This window comes from Thermobia domestica, chromosome 1, assembly GCF_964235325.1.
Source record: "Thermobia domestica chromosome 1, izTheDome1.hap1.1, whole genome shotgun sequence".
Classification (NCBI taxonomy): Eukaryota; Metazoa; Arthropoda; class Insecta; order Zygentoma; family Lepismatidae; genus Thermobia; species Thermobia domestica.
This window is the reverse complement of record NC_137454.1, coordinates 177,784,398-177,809,486: the sequence shown is the minus strand read 5'-3', so window position 1 is coordinate 177,809,486 and position 25,089 is coordinate 177,784,398. Positions and strand designations below refer to the sequence as shown.

At 33.7% G+C, this 25,089-nt stretch overlaps 1 protein-coding gene across 1 annotated transcript in view; it reads right to left on the bottom strand.

Moving 5' to 3' along the window:
* Positions 1-24,902, bottom strand: part of LOC145691570 (uncharacterized) — a 42,593-nt gene extending 17,691 nt beyond the window's left edge. Inside the window, exons 1-3 of the mRNA XM_081766983.1 lie at positions 24,314-24,902; positions 15,207-15,314; positions 6,038-6,324 (exon numbers count right to left, since the gene is read on the bottom strand). Coding sequence (XP_081623109.1) covers positions 6,038-6,324; positions 15,207-15,314; positions 24,314-24,662 — 744 coding nt within the window. The 5' untranslated portion in view covers positions 24,663-24,902. The remainder of the gene's footprint in view (positions 1-6,037; positions 6,325-15,206; positions 15,315-24,313) is intronic.
* Between the last annotated feature and the right edge of the window lie 187 nt (positions 24,903-25,089).

Here is a 25,089-nt window from a genome sequence, read left to right as displayed (position 1 = left end):
GAAGTCATCTAACATTTGTTTGGAAGTGGTTTTGGGTTTTGGAGAGACTGCTTTTAAATTTTAGCATTGGGACTGAACATGTCTTCACGACAATCCGTAGGGGCTGCAGCCAGCTGCTATGTTGAGTATTTTTTTTTTCCCTCCTGGATGAAGTTCCCTATACAGTTGTGAATATCATGTAAAAGACCAATTATAATATTATCTATTGCGTTTTTCTTTCTCGGAGGAATTACTCGTTTTGCAATAGTTGGAGTACTGGTAACTAATGATGCGCTGCTTGTTGCTGTTCTGCTTTTAACAGATGTTGATACCAGTACCGGTATGGCTTCTTCACTTGGAATAATAGGGAGATGTTTAAGAACCTGCATCCAGAGGCCTAATAGCACATGCAGCAAAACCAGATAATATGTTATTTTAAAGCTTACGCTCTAAAGCCTCTATAAGCTTAGAAAGAAATTTGTTATACTAGTCCCGCATTACAAGAAGCAGGCCGATTTATGCTATATACTTAGGTTGCACAGCTAATCAAATGATCAAGTTCATCTCCATAACCTAACTGGAGATGCCAATTTATGTTAATACCATTTTTGACGCAATTATTTAAACTAAACAACTTTGTCACCAATTGATGTTGAATGCTTTTTATGCCAAAATATATATATATATATATATAGAAAAAAACAAGGAGACATTCTAAGTAAATCCTGGCTAAGTCAAGCCAATTTATGTATTACTTCTTAGCGCAACGGTTATTTCAGTTAAATATCAATCATTTCAGTTTCATCTCAATAATCTAAATTTTTGACATATATAAAATATCATAGATATGAATATCCAAATTCTTGTTAAGACAATATTCCAGTGAAGAACTCCCGGTATCTACTTCGCTACTTCGGATTATATGACTTTATTTTGATTTATATTTAGTATATTGCTTGAATAACATACATCAAATTCCGATTGTAGCTATTTTATTGTCCATTATTATTTCAGGTAACAAGAATAACATATAATGCTCGCTATGAAGTTTCGCTAACATGAAAAAGGAAAGAAAAAAATCTATACAGTATTAATTGTTATAGTTCGAAAATTTGTTACATATTTAAATATATTTTGATTATTATTCAGTTTTATTGTATTTCTTTCTTCAATAAATAAGATTTTGTAAATATTATTATATTTGTTCTCTTTACTGATTCAAACCTACTTGAATAACCTCATATTATTTACATTTACATTATGCCAACTAATTATATTCTCCCGAAGCTTTTTATAGAAACCAGCGTTCATTAGCATACTAGATCGTTTAAAATTTTACTACCATTGTTTTGCCCTCCATTCTTCACCCTTCTGCGTTATGACTGTCATTATACTAAAACATTTTATCATTAATTTTATATTATATTATTATTATTATTATTATTATTTTTATTATGATTGCTATCACCTACCAACCTCTTCCAAGAGAGCTTAGCAAATTATCAGGTTAGGTTAGCATCATCTTTGTTCAACAACTACTACTACTACTGTGTATATGATGATGAATCATGAAATATATACAAATGGACATGAACATAAAACAGAACTAATGACTCATGACAGCATATTCTCTGATGCAGAGGGGAATATCCAATTATAAATTTATATGGACAATGAACGAACAAAAGAAATATATATAAAGAATTGCAATCAGGTTTCTCATAATCACACTTAGGTTAACTCCAAGCTGACATAGTTGGAAAAGGCTTTGGCATATGAGGTTAAGTCCATACCGCGAGCAAATATCAGTTTTATTTAATATTTACGATAGGTTCAAAGTGAATTTCAAAACGCAAGCAAAGTCTTATGCATGTTAATTTACCCGAGCTAATTCAAACATTTATATTGATAGACTAAAGTGTATATATATATATATATATATATATATATATATATATCCCGAAATATTATTATTTCGCCGAGTAAACAACATATTAAACCAAAAGAAACTCAGTTGTTAACGATAAGAATTTTATATCAAAACTACTGAACAGTTTAATTTTCAATGTATGCTCAGCGGGAAGACAGCTACGGAACGTTCTCGATGTGTGACTCTAAGCAAAATTTAATGCATTATTTGCATTATGACACTGCACATCTTAAAGAAAAACTTTATATATAGACTGATAAGTTATTTTGATTAGTTCAGCACCAAAATATTCAATCACTTTGGATCAGTTACTCAAAATGATGTTGTGGGACCATCGATGCAATTGTAAAAATGAAATGAAATGAAATCTTTAAGTTTTACGTCCCACGGTTATGCCGGTTAGGCTAAAGGAGACGGTGAAGATGAGAAATGAATGAAATGGTGGAATGAAGAAAGTGGGAGGAAACGGGAGAACCCCGAGAAAACCCACGCACACGGTGTTTGTCCACCACAAAGTTCACTTGGATCGATGCAATTGTGTGACGCCATCTTGAAACCTAAGCCCATCTTCCTGAAGAATAATTAAAAATCAAAATCACATTACCTTAGTCATGAAGATGTTTAAAACCCAACTCCACGATTCCGTCCTCAACGGTGCGCCTGTTTCCCTCTGAGATTTTTGGTAAACAATCGCACAGGTGACAACGAACTCTATAATTGATGAAATGCTTCTGACCACTTAATGACCGGTTTCATAGATGTACTCAGGGGATCTTTCAAACGGTTAATAACAAGAGTTTCGTTGGAGCCGTGCAATCCTAAAACTCTAGGTTAGTCCAAATAATATAATTTCTTCATGGTTTACTCCAAACTCGGGCAATTCGCCACTTAAACAAATTTATTCTTAGCACAAGCTCCGATCCCCCGTCCGTGTGTGTCTATTTTTTTTCTTCTTCTTTTTTCTTTTAAACGAAACTCACTTCCTGTATTCCGAATCAAAATACATATGTATTCACATTTTATGAATAAATTTAATTTTGGAAAGAAAGTTAATGGATATACCTAATTCTCATTATTAAAATCACCTAGTTATCAATAGTGAAGAATAGAGCACGTTACAAACCATAAACGTCCGGATTTAAATATTTATACGAAGCAAAAGTGCAATTTCCGGTGACAGAAATTCGAAGAAAGAAAAAAAAAAACCTATTACGACGAAAACGTACAGCAGTTTATAACTAAAATTTTCCTCTTTTGCAAGATAGAAACTGAAATGGTATGCACTTTCACCAATCAGATTACCGTTCTCAGATAGTCGTAGTAATTTAGTAAAATACGTATTAAGTACATATACTATATATTTCCTATAATTAGGCATATGGCTGCTTTCCCTAAATTTTTAAGTCTAACACTATTTTTCATTGGTAAGAAAGCTTATATTTAACCATTAGTGCATTATAGCAATAATAACTAAACGAATATCGAAAAGGTATCTGGTCAGATTTAGAACAAGGGTGCTGCTTATCCGGTTAGCTACATTATTCAATCACAAAAACAAAACAAGAGTATGTGTTGATACACACGTAATCAACTTATATTAAACAAAAACAAGATGTACAGGTCAAAATTAAGGCTACCATCACGCCAAAAAAAAATATTTCAAATTAATTAACTTGAAAACAAACGCATTAACATACAGTCGCGCAACAACAAATTAACATATCTGAGCACAGATTGATTATACTGCGACTTCGTACCACGATGTAATGCTATCGAAAGGTAACGTTACAAAGGGCCTAGCGGAATAAGCATGCGAAAACTGCCCCCAACCATATCTGCACCAAATCTACAGTATCGATTAACATTTATGAGAAACTCAGTTTCCCAAAGTTTGAGCCCCCCAAGCGCTTTTGAAGGGTGTTAGGAAGGGGGGAAGGAAAATTGATTCTTTTTCTCCTGAACGGCTCAACCGATTTGCATAAAAAGAATATGTTAGGTGTTCTCAACAAGATAAAAGTCGGAAAATATTTTTTTGAAATTTTTTGGGGTTGAAAATTGGTAAAAAAAAAAATTTTGAAATTAAAAAAATTTAGTGGAAGACTAACTAGGACACCCACAATTTTTTGCCAGTTTTGTCTTGAGAGGGTTCCTAACAACATATATTGTTTTCATTTTGCTTGCAAGTGTACCTCATAGTGAAAAAAAGGCAAATGTACATAGGTCAGCATCTATGTGGTATACATATGATACACACTGTACACCACTAGGATAACCAATACCTTTGAATGGAGGGATGAAGTTGTTATAACATTGGAATCTTATGATAACAAGTATTTTTTGTCTTAATAGTAATTGGTCTCTGAGGATGAAGGGGGTTCTCGACCCTGTTTGCACCTCCCTTGGCTACGCCACTGCTGTACATCAACTAAAATTATACATTCCAGCATTTTGTGTTGATTTTGCACATAATTAATGTTCTGTGATATATATATATATATATATATGGATCTTTATTTAGTAATTGTTCTTGTTTTGTAACAGTTGGTTAATAATATGCCTGTTGTTAATAGGTATTTATGAGTTGTTTGTTTCGATGGTATTACTGTATATTTGTGTTTAATATGATCAAATAAAGAATGAATTAAAAGAAATTAATCCTCATCACAGTTTTCGTCCACTACTGGAACAATTACGGTTTTCGTGAACAGAACTGTTGGCTGCTGTTCTCACGTTGCTGCTATTGTGTATTATTTATCATATGCGAAATACTTATCGAAAATTATTCGACCAGCTGAAATACTCAGTAAAATGTTCTCGAAAACCGAAATTGTTCCAGTAGTGGGTGTCCCAGTTAATATCTTCCATTTTTTTTTTTTTTTTTTGAAAATTTCAAAAATTTTTTTGACCAATTTTTAACCCTAAAAATTTTCAAAAAAATATTTTCCGACTTTTCTCTTGTTGAGAACACCTAACATTTTTTTTTCATGCAAATCGGTTGAGCCATTCAGGAGAAAAAAAAATAAATTCTATTTTCCTCCCCCCCTCCTAATACCCCTCCAAAAGCGCTTGGGGGCTGAAACGTTTGGAAACTGAGTTTCCCATAAATGTTAATCGATACTGTAAATTTGGTGCAAATATGGTTGGGGGCAGTTTTCACATGCTTATTCAGCTAGGACCTTTAGGAAAAGCCTCTTTTGGAAGACTGTTGAATTTCCTTCCAGGTGCAAGGCTCCGTTCTTCCAAAACTGACCACCACACCTTTTTCACTGGAACATATACAGCTACATCGAATGGCTGTGTAAGATGCGTTTTGTCTCGAACACACGGACGGAAGTGCGCAGGTAAACGAGAAAGTTTAGCGTATCCTTGAACTCGGCATACAAGACTGACACTTTCATTCTGGCATGAGAAATAAACTATAATCTGCTCACTTTTGCTCTTTATTCAGTTAAGTTTGAATAGTGCGTCGTACATTTGTAACATCGTCAATCCAACCTTATCTGGACACTTTGCGGAACCCCATCTTACAGCAGAATAAAGCGCGTCTCAATTTATCTCCAGTGCAATCCAGCGTACTCTATTTGTTATAAGCCTTCCAACCTATCCTATTGAATCATCTGACCTAAGCCCTGTCGAGCTCACGAGGGTTATTATATCCCATACCGACATTCAACATATGCATGATTTACTATCTGCTCAAAGTTACTTGTGTAGTCTCTCGGGGTGGTAACATAGTTCGGAATAGCCTACGGGCGTCATGATGAGATCACTATCACTTACCCCCGTAACCAGTGGCGTGGTCCTATAATCTGGCATTCTTCGAGACGAGATAATGTGGTGGAGAAGGGCCTGTACTATGAGAACTGATCTTCCATGATGATCTGCGAACCCACCAACTACACCGGATTCAAGCACTGGTCGTTTCGAAGTCCACATTAATAGTAATCTTTCATGCTCCGATGTTGCATACGCACGTAAAATACTAAAACCCAACTACCACTTACCATCACTTTCTTCTTGTGTCCAATTTCAAGCCAAGTCCTACTGCATATACTTATATGCATTTCTACCTATGTATTTTAAACAAGCAATGTTTTTCTAAAGATGGATAGCATTACATTAACTTACCTGCTTTAGATCATTTTCAGCCACAAATAATGAGTCAAGTTGAAACCACACGTGATGGAGTTCTTCACTTTTTATTTCTTGAAGCCGATTGTAGCATTCTTTAAATGCCACAATATCTCGATATTCCAAAGAGTCTAGGCTCTTACCGTCCTGCCTGTACTTCACTTCCCACATTTTAATATTTTTAATCAAAGTCAAAAATTCAATTAATAATTGTGTTCCTCCACTGTCAAAATATACATGATCATGTAATAAAGAGAACAGTCTCTCTGCTGCTGGTGAGGATTCTGAAATAAAATAATAAATTTAACTGAATCAATGTTAACATATGCAGCTAGATTTATTAATGATAATTAATCGTAACACGTAGTTCTTTAGAGATGTTTGCTTTAAAAGGATGATCAAACAAAATCCGTTCGGCACCTCTGGTAGGAACGTGGCATTAATTGTCTTTGCAGGAATGAGGTTTGATCTATGATATTTATCATTTCAAATGCATCCCAGTGAATGCAGAAGGATGTCAAACAGCTGAGGTGTTGCGTCGGGAGAAAGATGTCTATAAAGATGTATGTGTATCGAGGACGACTGTCGTAGATTAGGCACGAATGTCTCGCACAGGTCTAACAACAAGAGATCTTCCGTGTCCCGGTTGGGCGCATGCTGTTGCCTCAAATCACAACCGTACTGCGGTGAGTGAGCGTGTTCGCAACAATAGACGTGTGAGTATTCGAAAGATAGCCACAGAACTGAATGTGAGATATGGAACACATAAACAAAAATTAAGGACCTGAGGCACCACAATGTACACAGTCGGTGCCACGAATGCTAGCAGCAGATGTATCATAGTCCAATCACTTTGAACCCAGTTCCAAATTCATCAGTATGTAGTGGAAGCACCCGTCGTCACCATGCCTTAAGAAGTTCAAGTCACAAATGGCAGCTGGCAATGTCATAGTCTGTATTTTTGACTGTAGAGGATCATCAGTGTTAGATTTTAAGCCACGCTACACGCCACTGTGGTATGCTGACCTGTCTTCAGAAGGCCATTAACCGCAAACGACCTGGAACACTGACGTAAGGTGTTATCGAGTTACACGATAACTCCCATCCTTATATTGCCTAATAGGTCTAGTACTTGTTCCGACGGTTCAAATGAGATGCTGCTTCACACACCGTTCACCTTGCGATTTTCACGTGTTCTGTGCACTGAAGAAGGCACTAAAGGATGTGTTTCAAGAAGAAGTCAGTGAGTAGAGCCTAACAATCGACTGATTTCTACCTGGACAGAATTCCTCTGCTAGTGGTACAGTGGGACAAGTCCGTGAACGCCTATGGAGACTTCTTCTGAACTGCAATTACTACGAGACAGTCACTATGTGTGCATATTTCTCTAGTACACGTTTTGTAACAATATATCTACTGATAGTGGATATATGGGTTCCGAACGGGTTTCATTTGATTCCCCTTTATACTATGATATTTTGCAATTATAGACAAGAGGTCTGCAGATGTATTCGTAAAGATACGGCTTGAGAAATTGGAAATTTAAGGATATTTTGATTTCCATTTCGTATTAAAATTTAGTCATGTTAATTGAATAATACACACAATAAAATTGGGATGATGTGTAAGGTGCTCTTACGGAAACACACTTTTTCTGTTAGCCTTCATTTCAACTCTCGCCTTCACTTCAGTAATTACACCAAACAGATGTAAGATACAAGAAGTATTTTAATGAATTTTAATCAATATTTGAAACTGTAAAACATATTCTTCACTCTATTTAACATACAAACATAACAGTTTCGAACATGAAGAACTCCCTATAATTATATGAAACAGCAGTTTTATTGATATGATATTAATAGAATATGTAATAACTATTGATACCACACAAAAATGCTTTCTTTACACTCGAGAGGTATGCAGAAACAGGTAGTTTTAAAATCCAAGACTTTAATATTAAGACTTTCACATTCTTTAAGGTTTTCCAATGATCTCTAATGTATAAAAATGAATATAAAAATTGTAACAGAATTCATCTTACGCAAACATTATACTACATAAATGAAATTAAGACTGTTACCTTTAATTTGTGTAAAGTATATTATTTACCGAATTTTCGACCACTATTTCTTCCTGTGGTCTTCATTAGGGTGTAACTTCTTCTAAGGGAATATAGATTCTTCAGATATTCATAGTGCCTCTTTTATCTTGTGAGACTAATAATATTTACATTTATATGCGTAACACCAAAATAACTAATAGCCCTTTCTTTAAACATACTGGTCCATTTTCCATTTAAAGAAAGTAGTTCTTTTGGTGTTATGCACATAAATGTAAATATTTATTAATCTCACAAGAAAGAAGAGCACTATGAATATTTGAAGGGTCCATACTCCCTTGGAAGAAGTTTACACTATGAAGACCACAGGAAAGAAATAGTAAACGAAGATTCTATAAATAATATACTCCACGCAAATTCAAGGTAACAATTTTAAGTTCAATTTATATAATGTAAAATTGTTTCCAACGTAACCAAGCAACAATCCAATATATTGTTAACGTAAGATCTGATCATTTAATCTTAAATGACACAGCTATTAAAGAAACAAAGTAAATAAGTATAAATTATTTTCTCTTTCAGTGGTACATCTTTTCTCTTAAAATTAATCTTCTATTTCTTATTTATTTGTATTACCATTATTCAACTCAAGAAAACTGGATGACTGTTTTGGTCTTTAAACTTATTCTGTTCCGAGTTTTGAGATTATCTTTTGATGAAAATTGCGTCTTTCCTATACAAACAAAGGCGTTTTACTTAAAGCAAAGATCATTTCGTAGAGAGATATTTAGGTTTTCAAAATACCAAAGCATCGATCTTTCTACATATATGCACATGTACACGAGCATTATTTTCAAGGAAAGGAAACAAAAAACTGTCATTCCTTTGTTGGTGCAACTTATAAATACAGTATATATTTACTGTACAATTATATTTCAATGAAAGTAATGTGTATTTCATGTGAACAAGGTATATAACCATTTACCACGATCCCAAAAGAATACAGATAAAAAAGTTAAAGAATGAAATATGTAGCTTTTCTCTTTAAAAAAAATAATAAAGCATACTATATCATTTCTAAATTCCTATAAACAGGTTGTAAAGAAAGTTCTTAATAAAGATAGCTCGAATATAACCTTTCAAAGTTATAGCTGATGAAAGTTCGAGAAGTCATTACTTGAACTGCTCGAGCTTGAAAATTATGGAACTAAATTCGAGCAGTTGAAAACTTTATATAAAAACTAGTACACTTCTTAAATTAGGTATTCATCTCGGTAGCGCCCTCAAAAAATATTTCTTAATATTTTGGAATACAGGGCTCTCTTTATCGAACAACTGCAGAAAAAAAAAAAAAGTTTGAACACGATCTAGCAACTATCCAACAATTTTCTTCCTGTAGCTTTAAAAAAAAAATTAAAAAGTTTAAGGACTATAATTTTATTTTAGTCGTTATAAATTGAAAAATTATTTCTCACAAGAAAAGAAGAGGTAAGTATGAACATTTAACAGGAAGAGCACTTTCCTGGAATAGAAATTTCCACCTCGACGAAGGCCACGGGAAGAAGAGTGGTTGAAAACTTGGTTAAGTAATTTCCATAACGCAAATATAAGGTAATAATAATAATTTTATTTATAAAGCATAATTAGCTTATATTATGTGAATTTCGGTGCAGTACTAATTCGTAAATATTCAGCTTCGTAGTAATATTTATTTTTGTGAGAGTTTTAAAAATGAGTGCTTGATAGGAGTAATTGCTGGTCAGATCGTTATTACCTTTAAACTCAAAATTTTTCGTTGAAGGAGAACATATTTATGGTGTTATGTGAATTCACTGACGCCTACTTCTATTTTTTCGGCATTTAACCGATAATGGAAGCCAATGCTTTCAATATACTCAATATACTATTCGTATAAGAAATAAATTTAAGGCGCTACAGAGACGAATACCTTATTTATTTACTACAAAATATGTCAGATATATCGTTTATTATATCCCACGTGGAGTTATGTCTAAATATTCATTTTTATGAACCATGTTGTACCTTCTTAACTGGTTTTTGAAAGCAAACTGCATAACTTCTAGAAGTCCTTGCGATTCTCTACTTACCTTCCAAAACCCTGTATCAGTTATTTTATGATTCCCTGAACAACATGGACTCGGTCTAATAATTTTCAAACTAGATAGCTTCGAAACTGATTTTTCGAAAGATGGCTGATTGTAGTTGTGAAAGATAGCGTTTTCAATCATGTCTATTAAAAATGTTTTCTTTCATTTGCTATAAGAAAACGCCTTTCTTTTGGTGGTAGCGTGTTTCCACATCCTTTATGCTTTTTAAATCACAACTTAACGCTCATACTTAAGTTTTCTGTCGTACCTCTGGTGCTTGGTCTTCTGTTACCGTTATGTCTAAAAACGATGACGACAAACTGAACTGAACCTGAACATCGGCAACAATGAAATACAATTAGTAATTTGGAGTGTATTAAGTCGTCAATAAATTCTATCGCTTCCGCAGAAACATCTTCCCCTTGGACCCTTTATCGCGTGCCTGCCTTGAAGCTTACTACCATCCTCTTGAGAGGTTCTAATTATATCATCTCTCGTCTGCTTCTTGATCTTCCAAAGTTTCTTCCTTTTTTTTCCCCTCAAAACCCTTAAGGCTAGAATTCGATGCACCATGCACGTGTTTCTCGTCATCGACGTCCCCATCTATCTTAGATTTCTGGCTTTCAATATCGGTACGATATTCGTGATATTCTGTGGTCTGTATAGATTTTGTTAATTGATTACAGTTTAGGGTTCCTTTCAGCACCAAGGCTATATGAGACATACACCTACAGATTAACGTGGAATGCGAACCACACGAGTTCCCCACAGAGGAGTGAATCTTGTCTCCCGCACCAAAAAGCCAATGGTTATAAAGCCACGAGGAAGCTCTCTGTACAGATGTTGTGTAACTTCAAATTATTCACCCGTATGTTTCGTACCTTTCTGTACCAAAAATTTATAAGTAGTATCCCAAAGTAAAGTTCGGGTAGGAAATTTTTGTCCACGAGCTTTCACGTCGAAAATGGGCTGAAACAAGGAGATGCGTTGTCGCCATTATTATTTAACTTCGTTCTGGAATACGCTATAAGGAAAATCACAGATAGCAACCAGGGCCTACAGTTGAACGGTATTCACCAGGTTATGGCATATGCTGATGATGTAAATTTAATAGGGGATGACAGGAGAACAATAGAAAGAAATGCAGAAAAAACTAAATACATGGAAGTGCGTCGGGACCGTAATACGGCAAATTATGGGTGCGTTAAAATATTAAATAATACTTTTGATAAAGTGGGTACTTTCAAATATCTAGGATCAATATTAACAGACGAAAATCATATTCAAGTAGAAATTACATGTCGACTAAAAGCAGGGAATTCGTGTTATTATTCAGTTCAAAATCTCTTGTCGTCGCAAATTCTATCGAGGAATCTGAAGCTTAAAATATACAAAACGATAATCATGCCTGTTGTTCTGTATGGTTGCGAAACATGGTCGTTTACCTTGAGGGAAGAACATAAGACCGAAAGTATTTGAGAACAAGATCCTGAGACGAATATTCGGACCCAAGAGGAACGGGAATGGGGAATGGCGGAAACTTCATAACGAGGAACTACATAATTTATATGGTCTATATTGTTACGGTCGTCAAGTCTAGGAGGCTTAGGTGGGCCGGTCATGTAGCTAGAATGGAAGAAAATAGAAACGCTTTCAAAGTCTTGACTGGAAGACCAATCGGAAAACGACCATTAGGGAGACCTAGGCGCAGATGGGAAGACAATGTTAAGATGGATCTCGCGGAGATTGGAATACAAAGTAGAAACTGGATGCAGTTAGCTAAGGATAGAAATCAGTGGAGAGCTTTTGTGAACGCGGCATTGAACCTCCGGGTTCCATAGGCCATAGAGTTAGTTAGTTAGTTAGTTAGTTAGTATGTACGTAAAACCAGGCTCGTATTTATATATTGTGCGCCCATGTGCTATAAATAATTTGCCGACCCCCGCACAAACTTATGTCTCAAACAAGGAAACAAGCCGTGAATTTTCGAACATACCAGCTCTTGTTGAGAAGCAGTTTAGGTATTACAAGTTACGAAAGTTACAACGTAATTTTAAATGACCTAACTCTCTCAATGATGATTATAATGATGTTCGGCCAGAAGGTAGGTGCTTCACCCGAAGGTCTCTGGGCAAGGTGAACCCAAGGTAGTTTGCCATTGCTTTCCATGGGATGATAATGACGTACTAAGGACGGGACCTACAGCTTAACTTGGGATCCGAACCACTTGTGTGTCCACCATAAATCGAACCCGGGACCCTTTAGTTACCAGGCAACGAGCTTAACCACTCATCCATTGGGGACACATTCCATCAATACTGGCGTGTAATTTATTCATATAGGTTTTAATTTACTGTCCGAAAAAAAGGAATTCTATTAATTCTTAATCAACAGTTATGTCATTTTTATATTTCATAAATTCACAAGAATTATGATTGAATTTCTTAAATATTTACTCATATCATGGTGCAATGTAAATAATAATAATATGCGGGTATTTTTAAAATAATACGAAAACGACCAATATTACAGTTGAGTTGAATTCAAAGTTTTTGAGGTTGCTGAGATGAATACTATAGTAACAGTTTTAATCCAATTCAACTTCAAGATCATACTCCACTACCCAGGGAGGGACCGAAATTTTAAAAGCAATCGAAAACGACAGAAATTAGAGTTGAATTCATAGTTTTTTGAGGTCGCTAAGCGTAACGGTATCAGTTTTCATGATGTTCTAGTTCATCCTTACCTCTTTAGGTGAGGATGGGAGAGGGTGACTTTTTAAAAATAATCAGATAAGCTAGTTAATTAGTAACTTCTGTAATTTAAAGCGAATTAAACACATTAACATTTTTCTCGCGCTTGTGCTTGGGACTCTGTGGGTTGCTAGTTTTAAATATTACTTAGTTATGAATCTTTAAAAAAAAAATCAAAATTTTGCCGCCCTGTGCTCAAACACAGACCTAAATACAGGCCTACGTAAAACAAGTATGCGTGTCTCCGCTAGGAAGATACAAACATGAGTAACACTGTATTTTATTAAATATACAGTACATAAATAAATAACAATTTCTTCCAGCAAAATAAAAACTGTTAATTATTATTGGCAGCGAATGACATACTTTTCTGCGCCACAAAAGTTATTATTATTATTAATTTCTCAAAAACTATAACACGAGAATCTACCCATAAGCCAATTATGTTCAGGTCGATGTGATTTATAGACTGATATATATCGCATTGTTAGGAGTCAGTTGGTGCAGTTCAGTTTTAGGTGATACCCAGGACGATATTGGGAGTAAAAATACAAACATGTAGTAGTAGATAGATTGTATAAACAAAAGAGAAGCGTAATTACGTTTACAACGATGGTTTAAGAAATGAAGGGCGTAACTAGAAGATTGTTTATATATGCATATGAAAGAGTTTGGGACATAGTATTGCCAAGAATGGCTTAAGTTAATTCAGTAGTGTTTTAAATACAGGTTCCTGGTCATGTTAACTGCTATATTTGTATGTGATTGGCTTGTAGTAGTAAGTGTAAAGTCCAAATAAAATTGGAGTCAAAAGAAAGTGAACTGACATTGTTATGTATATTATAGTAGTTTGAAGTTAGTTGTGGTAATACCTTTGCTTTTAATTATTTGGAAAAAGCCTAACAGTCTTCTTGAGGCTATATTTTAGTTAAACAGAACTTCAAATTTAAGAGTTAATAACTTTAGCTTATATCTAATTAATTAGATACTATGTACTACTATCTAGTGTCATAATGAAGGTACATTTCAGTGTCAGTTCCATCACCGTAAGTGGCGTGGTTTTCATACAACATTAATTTTTTTTTTATGTTTATAAAGAAAATTGTTTTTTTCTCAATTTTCTCAGAAACTACGCATGAGGGTTTGCGTTCAAGCATATCATTTTCCGCTCAATAAGATCTATTGCTCTGTATATGTCCTGTCTAGACATTTCCCACCATCACCCCATTCCACGTTAAACTAATAATATTGTACAATTTTATTTATTTTATTTTATTTTATTTTATTTATTTATTTATTTTTTTTTTTTTTTTGGAAAATATTGTATACATTCACATCTCTCTTTTCTAATTTATTTTCTTTCTTTATTTTGTGTTTTTACTTATTTGGGCCATTCTGCCCTCTATCTGTTTCATAAAAATAAGAATAAAAAGGATGCTTATGTTATTTGCAGTGTATGAGCATACTGTCAGCATTTACAAAATTTGGAACAAAATATATATGTGGTGTCAGTTTTGTTGTACAGAACTGTCTTAGGTCAATTTTATTTCAAAATGTAGTTTCTTATTCTGGCAGTCTCTTGTCTTTCTTTTCCCAAAACATCATTAGGCAGCCCTCCCGCTTTTTTTTTTTCTTTTTTTTTTTCAGTGTTGTATTGTGCTCTTGTGGAGAAGACTCGTGTGTGGGACCTTTCTGTGTCTGTGTATTGTATTTTCTTTATGCTAATACTTATTATTGTCGGCAACTTATACAAATTTATGCAGTCCATTAGTAATTTTTAAATTTATACACAATAAAGTGGTTCTTAATTACCTTAATAATTTTCATCTTCCATTATATGTGAAAACAATAAAATATTGTTTGCTCGCACATTACTCTTCAATGGTAGCTCTGACACGACAAATCTGATTAGTGGTCATTTTACTTCCGGATCATTTATACTAGGAGTTTTTATTTTATTTATTTATTTAACTGTTGTCAAATGTCAGAATATGCTAGCTTCCAGTCGAAAATATCACTTGCACTTGACAAGTGAGTCCACCACCTTTACCTAACCAACAAGGCTCACATCTAAACCCATCGATCTTTAATCTAAACACAAGCAGGGAAATCCATCCATACTATTGAGCAGAGCATGCTATAATTTTTGTATTATGTTTACTTTTGTAAGACTTAACACTTTTGTACTTCAAAAATGGAAGATTTAAATTTTCTACTTTCCAATTAAAAAGAAAAAGCCTTACCTACTACTGGTGGAGATTTCTTGCCTTTAGTGTCGTCTTGTGCAACTCGAATTTTTCGTAATGAGTATGTTTTCACATTATCTTTCTTCTTCCTTTCGTAGTAGCCATCTTAAAAAAAAATAAAAAAAAAATTAATAAATCTCTTTTTTAAAACTTTACAAAAACACAACTGAATATATCCTAAGATGAGCAGCACAGACCCTTACAATTGCATGCCTGAAAGTTAAGAATGTGATCCATATTTGAATGGTAAAGATTAATATGCAAAATTTGTTCTCATACATATGTGGATATTAACAGTAAATAGACGAATTATGACAGACTATATTCAGAAATAAATATATTCAAATTAAATATTACAAAAAAAAGCTGCAACCCAATTTGGGTTTACATTTTATCGCCTAATAATGGTTTTAAGGTTTATAAATAGAATCATGATCGATATCTTTGTAACAAATAGTGTGAGGAAAAGTTGTGGCCAAATGAGATCAAACAGAAGAAAATAACACATTAAACTTTCATATGAAGAATAAAATCTTCCATTGCATTGCACATTATTTTCCACCAGACTCTTTAAAAATGTAACCGTTACCATTATATGCAATTCCACCGTTGATGAACTATTTACACAACCAATGAAATCTAGAACATCTCTCATGAGTATTATCAAGTAACTTAAATAACTTTATCCGTTTCCGTCATTCCAATTATGACAGGTTATTCTTATACAACAAATTATGAGCCACTATAAATAAATAAATAAATAAATAAATAAATAAATAAATAAATAAATAAATAAAAGAAAGAAATGAATAAAAAATAAAAAAAGATCCATTTATACGTGTACTTCCTCCATTTTAATAAAGTTCTGCAATTTACTTGTGATACGGAAAGTGGGCCTTATCTTTCTACAGATCCACTTCGCGTATGTCGTTAAGTACACCATAGCTTCAATCAATAAATATTATTTGCTGACAGTCATGGACTTTCGTTTCTGATATTGTAAAAAATGAGTCGCTGCATTTCATATTGTAGAAATCCCTAAACAAAAAAGATTACAATTATTACAAAAAAAAGAGAAACTATAAATTTAATAAACGAAAACCTCTTTAACATTAGTAACTGCCTATTTCAGTTCAGTGGTAACAGATTCAAGCTGAGACAAACCTACTGAGAGCATCAAGAACAATTTAGCGGAAGAGGTTCCATTATTACGTGGAAATATGGAAACAAATTTTCGGAATATCGTTTAGCTGAAGAAAAGTACAACCAGCCTTACGTAAATTTGAAAATATATTATTAGCCAAACACAATTTAAGCTTAAAAATCATCCCGAAGAAAGGTAATTTTGAATGAAATATCGATGAGTAATTTGAGAAAATATTTATGATCACAAAACACATACAGGCTAGTGTTGTGTTCAAGAACACACGCAGATTAATATTGTGTTACTTGTGATATGTGTTCTTTATGTACAACTAGCTGAAATGCCTGGGGAGAATAGCTTTATAAAAATATTTGAACCTCCTTCCTCCCTTACGTTATGCACTTCAATGACAGTGTAACTATAAAAATAAATAAATAAAATGTTCTACTTTTGGCATAAAGATTATCTGATTATGCTGCTTGTAAATAGCGCCCACGTTAAGATAAATTTCTATTTGCACTTTTAATGCTAATTTTAGGACGCTCAATCCAAAGACACTATTTTCAAACTTGTTTGTTCATGGGGAGTGACAAAAAAAGCCCTCAAAGTTGGGGGTCTTTCAAGTACTGCTTATGCCAATAGCAAACGTGCTGAGGCTTCGATATATTTCTGATTTTATTTGTATATTACCTTGATGGTGATAAATCCAGTGGAAATATTTTTAAACTTATCTGTTCCTGACGTCACGAGAAAAAATACCCGAAATTCGGGATATTTGAACTAATAATTATGTCAACGATAAAAGTATCTATTTTTGGATACATTTTTAATTATACTTTATACGTTAATTGAAGTATTTTAAAGGTTATCCATCCATGAGGTCATGCAAAAAATAATTTCGAAGTTGTATAAAAAAATAGTATAAAATGTGAGTCCTTACATCAAGCCTTCACTGAATAAATAGTCGAAAATCTTAATATTATAAAGTCCCCTTTCCCCCTTTAGAAAAAGAATTTTCGCGGATGCTGAAACACGAACTCAGTTATTTTAAGCAAGGATTTATATACCGAATTTCTAATCTCCAACTTACGAAAATCTTCACATTAGGCACTTTCTAAATACATTTTGCAAAATTTCAGTATTATAGAAACTGACCATGATGAAACACTATGTTGCTTTATTTTTAATTAAGATTTTAAATGCTGAACATCACACATCCAACTTAAGCAAATCCTTGCATTGGGCATTTTCTTCATAAACAGTGGAAATTTTAGTTATTATAAAAATGTTCTGTCTTTTCTCCCTTGGGAACGAAATTTTTGGAAACACTGCAACACGTATTCCTTTATTTTTGTTTAAGACTATATACTGAATGTAACATCTTCAACTTAAGCAAATCTCCACATTCAGTACTTTCTGAATAAAGAAAGGGAAAATTTGGATATTAAAAGAAATCTCTTTTCCCCTTTAGAACTGGAATTTTCGTAAAGGCTGAAACATATATTCTCTTATTCTAATTAAGAGTTTATACAAGTATATCGAATTTTACATCTCGAACATAAACGAATTCTCATTTTGGGCACTTTCTCAAAAAAAGGAAATTTTGGATATTATTATTTATTTTATTGATAAAAGTACTGAAGGTCCGAAGACCCGTAATACATAATTATATTGCCACTTTTGATCTCAGTTTACACATAATAAAGGATTCCCATACATAATTACAGTTAACATACTATACTTTGTATACATATAAATTCACACCACCACACACATACATCTATATATGTGAACTTTAAAAAATAAATTTAAAAAATTCTCTCTTTTATCGTTGACATAAAGCAGAGCAGCTGTTTCTTCTTCTACTTTCTTTTTCAGTGATCCGAGGATAATGGAGATGGTGATGATAATAATGATGAGGGAAATGATGGAGAAGGGGAAGGAAATGTGAGAACGAGAAAATCCACGCACATGGTGGTGTCCAGCACAAAGCCACACAGTATACCTTTATAACGAATATTATATTTCAGACCCAATATGCGAGGGTTGTTACAGAAGTTCTAAGCCTACTTATCAACGGAGCAGCAGAGAGTTTATAGATGGTGTTATATATAAATATTTGTGTTATGTATAAAAACTGCTTTCAGCTGGTTCAAATGAAGTAAAAACAAAGATCAGTTCAAGCAACAATAATCAGTTGTTTGGTGTACGAAAATGACAGAAATAAAGAAGGGTGTACGCACGTTAGGGTGATACTATTTCTCCGAAGTTGTGTACAAACGCACTTGAGTATGTGCTTAGACCTCTCCACTGGTATAACAATGAAAGAAATGTAAATGGGGTGCACCTGACTCATCTTCGTTGTTCTCTTCGCACACAGCAACACAGATCTGCAACACACGATGGAAGAAGTTAATACCAGGAGCAAGGAAATCAGGTTGACTCTTAATATGGAAAATACCAAGATTGTGATCAACAACTTCACATGTCAAGGATTGAAGATGAAAATACGGAATTAGAGGAAACCAATACCTACGTCTACATGGGATAGAAGTTATCTATGGATGGCAACACTAATGAAGAAATTAACCAACGTATCAAGTTGGTTTGGAGTGCACTCAGCAGGAACAGATTCATTTTGAAAAGTCAAATGTCAATATGTCTAAAGTTTAGAACTTTCAACGAACGTATTCTGCCTGTTTTGACAAATGGATCGAAGATATGGACAGTAACAAAATCAGATATTCACCGTCCGTAGACTATATAATGAAGCATGGATGGATGGACGTTACGACTCACCAGTAAACAGGAAAAGAATCACATGGATCAGGAAGATAACAGGAGTGACGAATGTTATCATGAAAATAGAGGCACTGACGTGTTGAGTCGAGTTGATTTTAGTTTAGCGTCCCTTTCAGCAGCGAGGCTATATGAGACGTGGACCTACTGATTAACGTGGAATCCGAACCACATGAGCTCCCGCCGGGAATCGCACCCGGGTCTCCCACGCCAAAAGCGCATACACTAACCGCTTAGCCACGGATGAGCTCGGCACTGACGTGGCAGTAGACTAGTCATCTTACAAGAAGAAATGATAATCGATGGACAAAAGTAGTTCTTGACCGGATACAAAGAGATAAGGAACGATCTATGAATCTTCCTCATACAAGATGCTGTGACGAACTCAAGAAAGTACTGCGGAGTAACGTGGAAAAGAATTGCCAAAGATAGACGGTTATGAAGAAGAGTTAGTGAGGCTTTTAACCGACAGCAGATTGACAATGGTTGACTATGATAATGATTTTACATACAGATAGATAGGACTACATAGATACATGTCAAGTTGATTTCTTTTTTTTTTCGCTAAGCATGGTAAACACGAATGACCTCTTGATTGCTCCACTCCAACAATAATCCTAGCTACGTTATTGATAATTACATACATAAGAACACAGAAAAAGTTGCATTACAAGAAAGGAGGTTGGGAAACTCTCAAATTATTCTTCCGTATCTGGTGGAGTATGTGGAATATAGTACTATTATCATATGTTTCAAACGTACTTTAATTGTAAAATCTATTCTAAGAAAGCAAATTAGGAGCTGAAAATGAAATTTAAAAAAAAACAAAGAAAAGTTTCCAACATTTCAGCTCTTCCAAGAAAAGCAGGATTTTTACTTTTAAACCAACGTTGAGAAACTATTTTTTTTTTTTTTTTTCATCTTTAGCCACTGACTTTAAGGTACAACCCAACATTTGTCTTGCGTGCTTTCACGGAAACTAAAAGAATCTTCTATGGGTGGCTGGCTCAGAGATCTGAATCCTGAGTGTAATACAGCATTTTATTCCTATTTTATATTACATGGAATTAATATTAATTACTTTGTGACTCTACAAAATTTTCTCCTGCCTTCTTTTTAGAAATCGAAATGTAAGTGTAATGCTATTTTATTTTTTATTGTAAAAATGTAGAAAAAGTTTAAAAAATTAATTTGCAATAATGAAATCTTTTATAACCATAAGCATTTATACTTCACCAAGATGTTTATAAAATAGCCACATCTAGAGACGGAAATATACTCAAAACGGATATTCTACATAGGCCTATTACTTAGAAAGAACTGAAATAGAAAGGTCTCCGTGACTTGAAGGTTACTACAGTTTTAATGAAATCTATAAATAGTGATATTTTCCTAACTATTCATCCTAATCTTAATCTTACGTTTACTCTACGATCGGACATTTGATGTAATTAGAAATATTTTACCATTTACAACGGTTTCAGAAAGATTCGCATTGGAGCAAAGCACAATCTGTTTGTCTCTCAGGAGGTCTTCCTGACAGACAATCACTACTTTTTTTTCATTCAAAATGTAATCCATTATCATGTAAATTGTTATTTTTGTATAATTAGATATCTAAATAAACTTTATTTTGGTATAGGGAACTCAATATATTTAATTTAGCTTATTCCTAATTAACTTATTGTATATGTATATATATATTATTGGCTCCTTGTTTTTTATAATAATATTTTGCATTAAATTATTAATTGTCTCGGTTCTTAAAGGATTCACCACTCTACTACATTTAATAAATAAATAAATAATAATAATAATAATAAATAAATAAATAAATAAATAAATATATATATATAATCAATTATTCATCAATTGTTAGACTATTCCATTTATAAAGATAACTACGGAGGATGTGACATAAGTGATTGCAAATGGTGCAAAGTGTGTCCCTGGGTTAAAAAAAAAAAAAAAAAAAAAAAAAAAAACTCTGGGCTTTCACAACCATCAAGTATGTAGTCTCTTTAAATAAATAGAAATGAAGGTATAATAACCCTCTATTAGCTAGAATCGAAAATAAAGTACGTCATGCGCGTTCTTTTATATAGAACTGAGTATTTTGTACAATAATTTTGACATAAATTTCGTTAACTTCGACCAGCTTGTAAAGCACGTTATGTTAGGTTCGCTTAGTTTGGATTCAGTTCGGTTTATCGTGATATAAATAATTACGCCGAAGCTTAACGAAGTATTTTTTCCGTATATTCTTTTAAATGCATGATACTACACATTTGTTTATAATACAGTGAAACCTGTCTTTAGCGGAATCGAGCGGGACTTGCAAAAATTTCCGTTAAAGTCAGGTTTCCGCTTAGTGGAGGTAGACCTTTCCTTTTTTTTCTTTCTTTTTTTAAATTCATGCTTATATTTTCTCAGTATGCCCATTTATATTGCTGTACGTACATTGTCCGATTACAGTACTTCTTTCTTCTACGAATAAATACACAAAAAAATAAAATGAATACAAAATTTGCTATGCACACGTTTTCTTTATTTTTCTAATAGCCAAGCAGGGTTTTCTATGTACATTGCTGCTTGGCTGCTTGACTTTCCGCATACACTTTAACCTGAGAAATTATACTAAGTGAATCAGAATCATTTTTCCGTAATGCAAATTTTTGCAGTTCCTTTAAACTTCTGAGAGCATCTTGATATGTATTTATTCTACACTCTTCTCCGAACTCGGTATCATATTCTTCTTCTTCCTCTATCTCGTTTTCTTCTTTCCAACATTCCGCATGATTCTTAATTAAGTTGCGGGGATTAAGGACAATTTGTGGGGGTGAATATGAGTAGTGGTTGGGGAAGGCCAACACTTTCCAGACATATTTAACAAAAGAACGAACATTTTATCGCAGACAGTGTAATGTATATGTCTCACAAAATGTCTAAACATCTTCTAAACGCTGTAGTCCGGAACTCAGAATTTTCTGTTAAATGTTTATTTTTTTTTTCCGTTGTCCGCGTAACACAGTTTCCGCTTAATGAAGCGACTTTTTACACGTTTTGTTCTCCAAAATTCATGGGACCGTGAAATATTTCCGTTTAAGACAGGTTTTACTGTATATTATTCTATATTGTATTTTAATATATATATATATAATTAAACTGTAGGCTGCACAGCGAGTAGCAATAAGAATTCCACTTCATTGTACACTCAGTCACTATGCTGCATTACTGAACTATTGGTTAATTATAATCAGGTTCCGGTTCTAATATTTAGTACAGTACTTCTCTTATGAACTTGGTGCCAACTTTTCTTACGTTTTTTTAAAAAAGAACGCACTATTAAGACTTCGTACTCGCAAGATCCTATTACTGACCTCGAAAACTCTACTAAATTAGCAATTTGAGCAAAAATTATAATGGATCAAAGGGCAATGGTGCCTCTTCGTTTTTACTAAAAAACTGAAAAATTTACAGGAATAAGGAGGTACGAAATGGTTATTTGGACTTCGTATGGGATCTTCAGGTGGGAGTAATGTAATGTTTCATACAAAAAAATATATGTAGAAGTTGGTACTATTTGCAAGACGCGGAAGGTTTCTATACTTCAGGAACATGGTAGTTCTGGTGTTTAAAATGTAACCTAACCTAAGAATTTTGAATGCAATTTTCTTCTTCTTCTTTCTTGTAGGCTTGAAACTGAAGAGGCACTTCTGAACTTAAGCCGGATCAAATGAATTTAGTAAAAACATCACTGAAGAATAAATCCCACCATTCATTCATGGAACAATTTATTCTATTATTTAATGGTTTAGCAATCTTTGATAACTACCAAGGAACTAAGTCAGAAAGGATTTTTCGGCCTATGTTTAGCAGAAGGGGTCCAGCTCTTTTCTCTAAAAAATGTCACAATTTTGGTAATTTCTGTTCACATTCGGTTAGTTTAGGGTAGGGTTGGTTACTTTAATTAAGTTAGGCTAGTTTAGGTTACGTTAGGTTAGTTTAGTTTATGTTATATTAGTATAGGAGTCCCGCATAATTTTCGAAAAAATCATAGAATTTCGCTTATTTCTACTAATATTACGTTAGTTTAGGTTAGTTCAGGTTAGCTTACGTGAATTTATGTTAGGTTAGGTTAGATTTGGTTATGATATATATGCATATGTTACATCTAAGTACTTACATCACTTATTTCTCCTGTAAATTTTGTGTTTTTTACGTGCTTCTGGACCCCTTGTACTAAACATACCCCGATTTTTCTCCGTTACAAAACTTGAGGTAAACTTTAATTCATGTTCCAGCTGCGCATCGATAACTAGGGACAAGTAGGATAGGGGTAGGAACAGTTGGCTTAAGGTTAGGGATGTTTTAATAGGGTTAAGTGTAGAGTTGTCCCTCCGTTTTTATAAAAATTAGGAAGCTTTATAGGAGAAATGAAGTAAGAAATTATGATTTGGAGTTCTTATGTGATGTTTAGATGTGTAAGTTTGGTAGTAAAGTTATGTTTAATATGAGGAAAGATGTGTGGAAGTTGGTACTATTTGCAAGACGCGTAAGATTTCATGATTCAGCAGCATGCCCATTTTATGTCGAGAATTGAACCCAACGAACCTCTGCGGGGCTTCTAACTCGTTCCTACTACTTCCCCTACTCCTAATGTTACCTCTACTTGTACTACGGATCTGTATAATGAAACTTCACATTTAATATTTTTACTGTTTTTTTGTAGGTTTGAAACTGGAGGAGCAACTCTAAACTTAAGCCTTTGATACATTTTCATACAATTATAGTGTAATTTCTTGTTTCTGAGTATACCAGCTGGAGCGGGCACTTAAAAGTTAGGCCTACCCGTAATTTGTATTAACTTACATCAAGTTGACATCGGAGCATAAATATCTCCCTGAAGTAGCCCCAGGGATGAAAATTACTTGTCGAAACGAAGGTAACGAAAGGAAACTAAGCTATTCCTAGTTTTGTCTAATATTGTCACTAATCTTCGAATGTGACTAAGCTTTCATTAAATACGTCTTCCTTTTTTTTTTTTTTTTTTTACCTATATTGATATTATAAATAAATCCTTACAAAGCAAAACGCTCGATGTAATGTAAACAAGGAAGTGACAATCGTTTTTCTTTAATTACTGTTGTCTAGTGATTACCTATAGTCCAAGGGAAAATCGTCGGAAACTTATCTTCTGTCCTTTTCCGCCCATTCAAACGGAAATGAGCACCACATATACGATGATCTTCCGTGGGATCCCAAAAATCATCGCATTTCATAGGATCAGCAAATCTACTAAGGTTCCTAACTCGTCTTATCCACTCTTTGCGAGTCAACATATCTTTCGGAAACTTATGCCATGACACGTTCCTATTAGTCCCGGTATAATTACGACACCCTGGAACTATACATATAGTGCCTCTATCCGCTCTTCTCTGCAAGAAAGACAAAATTGAAGATATAAGGTCTACAGACTGTATCCTATCATCAATATCAGACACATCCATTTTGATTTTTGTAAACAGAACAAAAACAATTTCTGGAACTAGAGTTGCCAGCTCAAATTAATGATTTTCCACTCGATACCAAGGGAAATGTTAAACAGTTATTTTATTAATTTTAATTTCTTCCATGGGTTTTTAGTATTGAAAAGTAAAATAGCTATGTTTCTCCCAATAATTCAGATGATATAAGTAAATATCAAACACCAAGATACACTTTACGAGAACTGCTGGAAAAGTTTCTGCAATCAATATGAAAAACGACAAACGATTTGTGTGTTAATTTCTGATAACAGATGTAGCACTTCGCGTTACGCTGCTGACAGCAAATAAGACAACAGGTGGCAAATTGGATATAGTATACATGTAGCTACATCAGGTCCCGAAGGAGCAGGACGGTCATACTTTTAGGGATTATTCATTGAGTATGTAC